A 6,000-nucleotide genomic window follows, 5' to 3' on the forward strand; every position below is an offset into this window, starting at 1 on the left:
ATGACTTATGCCCTCAAATCCAAACTTAGACAAGAGTTTAGAAGAATGCAATTAACTTAGGGGTAGAAGTCTTAAAACAGGCTTTATTTAAAAAAAAAAAAAAAAAAAAAAAAAAAAAAAACTATACTGACAAAAACCAGGCATATTGAACTTGTATTTCTCTGCTGTAGTCAATTAAATTCTTCATGGCAGAGTAATTACCAGGCCATTTGAGAATATTTTAAAAGCAGGTTGGAACAGAGAACAGGTAGTAGGAAACCAAATGTTATCTCTTTGAGACACATTTTAAATTAACCTCTCACCTCTCATTGGAAGGCACTGTATTTTGCAGAGAAAAACTCACACAACCCAAATGTTTAATCAGAAGCCATGTAATAACTGAAACACATGTTTAGTTTCTAAATAATGCTTTAAAAACTTGGTGGTGGCGGGGTGGGGCTTAAAACCATTAAATGACCAGTCCCCAACTTTTTTGGCACCAAGGACCAGTTTCCTGGAAGGCCATTTTTCCACAGACTGTGGGGTGGGGATGGTTTCAGGATGAAACTGTTCCAGCTCAGATCAGGCATTAGATTTCATAAGGAGTGCGCAACCCAGATCCCTTGCATGCACAGTTCCCAATAGGGTTCGTACTCCTATGAGAATCTGATGTCACCACTGATAACAAAAGCTGGAGCTCAGACAATAACACTTGCCTGCCCACCCAGTTCCTAACTGGTCCGTAGGCCTGGGGGCTGGGGACGCCTGCATTTACGGACCTAATTTCAGTATATAACTCCCTACTATTCAAAAATTTTCCTGGAAGTTACTGTAGCTTTTCAGGCATTACATAAGAGTAACCTCACTACCTCTCTCTAGGTTGGGGAAGAGAACAAAACAATGAGAAAAGTTCACTGCCACAGTATCAGACAGCTGTCTTTTCTATTGTGGTTTGTGTGGTTTCCTGCATTAGAGGGCACAAATTTCTCAAGTACTCTGCTTCAGGACATTTTGCTTAATAACATTTTATCACAATAGAAAGAAACAAAACCTCTTGAAATGAAATTTCCATAAATGGTTATTTGAACAGTTTCTAAAAAGAATAATTTGCATTCCAACCCCACACCCCATTTCTCTTCTCCTCACTCACTTCTTGCGTATGCTACAATCTCACCTTTCCTTCCTATATCTTTTGTTTAATTTTTTTCCTCTGATTTCCTTATAAGCAAGTCTTCACAAACCCTAATTTAGTCAAGATCCAGAGGGCCTCCATTTCAATATGGGCTTCTCTAATATCTAATTTACTTTTGAAAAATCTGCACTTCTCTATGTAATTCACAATACAATTACGCTACAATTTTCTATAGAAAAGTAATAATCAAGAAAATGAGGACTTAGCCCTAAGGACCTGCTGCAACTCCGGAATTTTTTGAAATGTTCTTTAAAATCATGTCTATTTTGCATTCAATTCCACTGTTTGAAGATAAAATTTTAAATTACCAGTGAATAACTTAATGAAGCCTGAATATCCAGAATGCATGCCATGATTATACTATTGCTCTTAAACTGACACTAACATTACCACTTCTTTCTGTCTAAATGTGGAACTACAGACTTTAGATGGTGAACTTGATGAAAAATACAAAAAAGTAGAAAATTTAATTGCCAAAAAAACTGAGGAGTCAGCTGATGCCAGAAGGAAAGCTGAAATGCTACAAAATGAAGCAAAAACTCTTTTAGCTCAAGCAAACAGCAAGCTGCAACTGCTCAAAGGTGGGTCTTGTTTTTAATTATTTTAAATTTAAGGCATCGATAGTTTATTTCAAAGTGAAAAATCTATTCACTTTGTCTTGAGATCATCATAGTATAAATTGCTCAGACTTTATATATATATATCCCCAGATTTAGAAAGAAAATATGAAGACAATCAAAAATACTTAGAAGATAAAGCTCAAGAATTAGCAAGACTGGAAGGAGAAGTCCGTTCACTCCTTAAGGATATAAGCCAGAAAGTTGCTGTTTATAGCACGTGCTTGTAACAAAGGAGAATATAAAACGGCTGAGGTGACCAAGGTAAAACAGCTACATTTTAAAAACTGACTTAATGATCTTCAAAATAAAACTCATCACCTATTTAATTTTTTAATCACATTTTGTATGGAGTTAAATAAAGTACAGTGCTTTTGTATATATATTTTGGTGTACTTGTTACTTTTACTGATTGTTGATGAATCCCTTTAGCAAAGAATGTTTTTTTCACGGTAAACTTGGATTTATAAACAAGTTTACTGCCTCCATGAAGACCCTAATTTATGTTGTCTAAGAACAAGCTATTATATTTATCTGACAGGTAAACATCCTCCAAAACTCCACACCCTTGACTCCCCTCCCCCCAGTCACCTTCCCAGTGGGATTCCCCCAGTGGGATTCCCAGGTTGAGGTTAAGGAGGACAAATATCTATGCTACCATCACTGTTTCAATGGTTGCTGAGTTGCTCCAACCATCAAAACTCCTCTAAGTATTCCTTGCTCGAGGAATGAGAAAATCAGCAGGATGAACTAGGGCTTATAATCATTACTGCCTAGAAAAGGACCAGGGTTACTGAGGGGCAGGTTTCAATTAAATCAGGCCAGAATTTATGGATACTGCTCTTGCCAATTGAGCAATGCTACTACAGAGCACAGAATGATGCCCTAATTTCTCAGCTTTTGTATTGTATTTTGTGTGATTTTGCAACTAATCTAAGGAAGTAATTGCCAGGCCCATGTCAACTTTATTGCCTAACTAGCTGTATTAAAAGGCCAGCCCCTATGTGTTTTTTACACACTCTTAGAGCAAGACTATTTTGTGGACTGCTTAACAACCACCCACACATCCAACACAGCTGCATCTGAAGCTGGGCCTGGACAAAAGTTATGTAAACAGCTGTAAGTAGTAACTTTCCTCTGGCCCAAAGCAATTAATTTGTCACTTTTATGGTACTGGTACCAAAACAGATATACAGACCACTGGAACAGAACAGAGGTCTCAGAAATAATACCACACATCTACAACCATCTGATCTTTGACAAACCTGACACAAGCAATGGGGAAAGGATTCCCTATTTAATAAACGGTGTTGGGAAAACTGGCTAGCCATATGCAGAAAGCTGAAACTGGATCCCTTCCTTATACCTTATACAAAATTAACTCGAGATGGATTAAAGACTTAAACCTAAGACCTAAAACCATGAAAACCCTAGAATAAAATCTAGGCAACACCATTCAGGACACAGGCATGGGCAAAGACTTCATGACTAAAACACCAAAAGCAATGGCAACAAAAGCCAAAATTGACAAGTGGGATCTAATTAAAGAGCTTCTGCACAGCAAAAGAAACTATCATCAGAGTGAACAGGCAACCTACAGAATGGGAGAAAATTTTTGCAAAGAACTTCAACCCCATCAAAAAACTGGCGAAGGGTATGAACAGACACTTCTCAAAAGAAGACATTTATGCAGTCAACAAACATGAAAAAAAGTTCATCATCACCAGTTATTAGATAAATGCAAATCAAAACCACAATAAGATACCATCTCATGCCAGTCAGAATGACGATCATTAAAAAGTCAGCAAGCAGATGCTGGAGAGGCTGTGGAGAAATAGGAATGCTTTTACACTGTTGGTGAGAGTGTAAATTAGCTCAACCATTGTGGAAGACAGTGTGGTGATTCCTCAAGGATCTAGAACTAGAAATACCATTTGACACACCAATGCTATTACTGGGTATATACCCGAAGGATTATAAATCATTCTACTATAAAGACCCATGCACACATATGTGTATCGAGGCACTGTTCAAAATAACAAAGACTTGGAACCAACCCAAATGCCATCAATGACAGACTGGATAAAGAAAATGTGGCACATATACACCATGGAATACTATGCAGCCATAATAAAGGATGAGTTCACGTCCTTTGCAGGGACATGGATGAAGCTGGAAACCATCATTCTAAGCAAACTAACACAAAAATAGAAAACCAAACACCACATGTTCTCACTTGTAAGTGGGAGCTGAACAATGAAAATACATGGACACAGGGATGGGGGTGGGGGAGGGAGACCATTAGGAGAAATACCTAGTATAGATGATGGGTTGATGGGTGCAGCAAACCACCATGGCACATGTATACCTATGTAATCTGCATGTTCTGCACATGTACCCCAGAACTTAATTAAAAAAAAAAATCCTAATAACTAGCAAAATTGTCATATCTCATCATCTACTAGAGCAATTATATAAGTATTTTACTTAACACAGTAGAAACTCTCCATTCCTTTTCAGCTAAACAATTAAAGATCTCACTTTGAAATTACTTTTTTTTTTTTTTTTTTTTTTTTTTTTTTTGAGACACAGTCTCGCTCTGTCGCCAGGCTAGAGTGCAGTGGCATGATCTCAGTTCACTGCAACCTCCGCCTCTTGGGTTCAAGTGATTCTCCTGCCTCAGCCTCCTTAGTATCTGGGATTACAGGGGCCTGCCACCACACCTGGCTAATTTTTATATTTAATTAGTAGAGATGCGGTTTTACCACATTGGCCAGGTTGGTCTCAAACTCCTGACCACAGGTGATCCGCCCACCTTGGCCTCCCAAAGTGCTGGGATTACAGGAGTGAGCCACTGCTCCCAGCCGGTTGAATTTATTTTAATCAGTTCAATGAAGTGGACAATTAATCTCACTCTTCACAAGCTATGAAAATATTGAGAGCTTAGTAGATAACAGTAACTGAAAAAACTTGTTTTATTCTTAGGACTTTATTCCCCACCCAGATTTGCATTCTCATACTGAATGTAAACACTTAAAGATGGATTTAACTGTTTTGTGTCTCTACAGCTAGGATTCCATATTAAATTATATTTCACTATTCCCTAACTAAAAACTTTTTTTCCCCTGAGTAAGGGATATGTTGGTATTTACATTAACAGCACTTCACATGATACTGGGATTTCAAATTTTTAAAAAGATGCAGAGTTCACTTCCAATAATGCCAAAGTAGCACACAGATACCAGACCAACCCTCCTGCTGATCGCAACTGCAAACTCTGAACAAACATATTTTAGGAAAAACTAAAGGCACTGGAAACAACTACAAACAGGTGGAAAGTAGAGGGGAGCTGGCACTTAAAAAGTGAACAGCACTGGCTAAATGTCTCATTTTTAATAGGTTCTCACTTGAGGGGGAAACAGAAGCCAAGTTTTATTGGTTAAGGATCAGAGGGCAGAATATGGGGCAACCACAACAGCTGGACATGAAGGGGAAACCCCAAAAAAACAGGAGGCACAGAAGGGGCAGACTTCTGCCCAAACTCTGGTTGACCCCTGAACTACACACTTGCATGGGAAAGACTTCCAGCAGCATAGGTAAAGCTAAAACAACTGAGAAGAGATTTCAGCTGCTGCCACCTACAAAGAAGACAGAGTTTGGAGTTGGTGTTCAGCCAAGTTAGACAACTATCAATTTTCTTTAGAAGTATGTAACAGAATCCAGGGTCGTTATGTCACTCATAATGAGCATGAGACAATCTATGCTATCTATACCAAATTTCAGAACTACTTAATCTGAATTATTCTTAAATTTAGTTATAATATGCAAAAGCCTACTTAGCATTTAGTAATTTGTTACAATATACAAAAGCCTACTTAGCATTTAGTACTTTGTTACTTAAGTTTCCTTAGGACATGGTCATTTTAAACACCATACATCCAATTTTATACCACTCTTTAAATAGTCATTTACCAGCCAAGGAAAACACAGATTAAAGACTCCCTTATGTTATACTTCTCCAAAAGTATATATTAAACATTTAGTAGGTGTCTCTAAAAGAGATGAAAGGATAATGACCTTTAAAATGCCTTAATATTGTCCTATAACATGAAAATAAAGATGCATTCAGGCCTACTAAATAAGAATATACACTAGAGGTAGTCGTAAAAAAAACTACGACCATCTCAACACGTACTCATAATAACCAGTAAA

General features: G+C 37.6%; 1 protein-coding gene across 1 annotated transcript in view; it reads left to right on the plus strand.

The window, feature by feature from the left end:
* The window catches only part of LAMB1 (laminin subunit beta 1), an 88,273-nt gene extending 86,102 nt beyond the window's left edge, over positions 1 to 2,171 (plus strand). Inside the window, exons 33-34 of the mRNA XM_050785147.1 lie at positions 1,593 to 1,752; positions 1,882 to 2,171. Of these exons, the coding sequence (XP_050641104.1) occupies positions 1,593 to 1,752; positions 1,882 to 2,018 (297 nt within the window). The 3' untranslated portion in view covers positions 2,019 to 2,171. The remainder of the gene's footprint in view (positions 1 to 1,592; positions 1,753 to 1,881) is intronic.
* Positions 2,172 to 6,000: the final 3,829 nt, after the last annotated feature.

The sequence above is a fragment of the Macaca thibetana genome, chromosome 3 (assembly GCF_024542745.1).
Source record: "Macaca thibetana thibetana isolate TM-01 chromosome 3, ASM2454274v1, whole genome shotgun sequence".
Lineage (NCBI taxonomy): Eukaryota > Metazoa > Chordata > Mammalia > Primates > Cercopithecidae > Macaca > Macaca thibetana.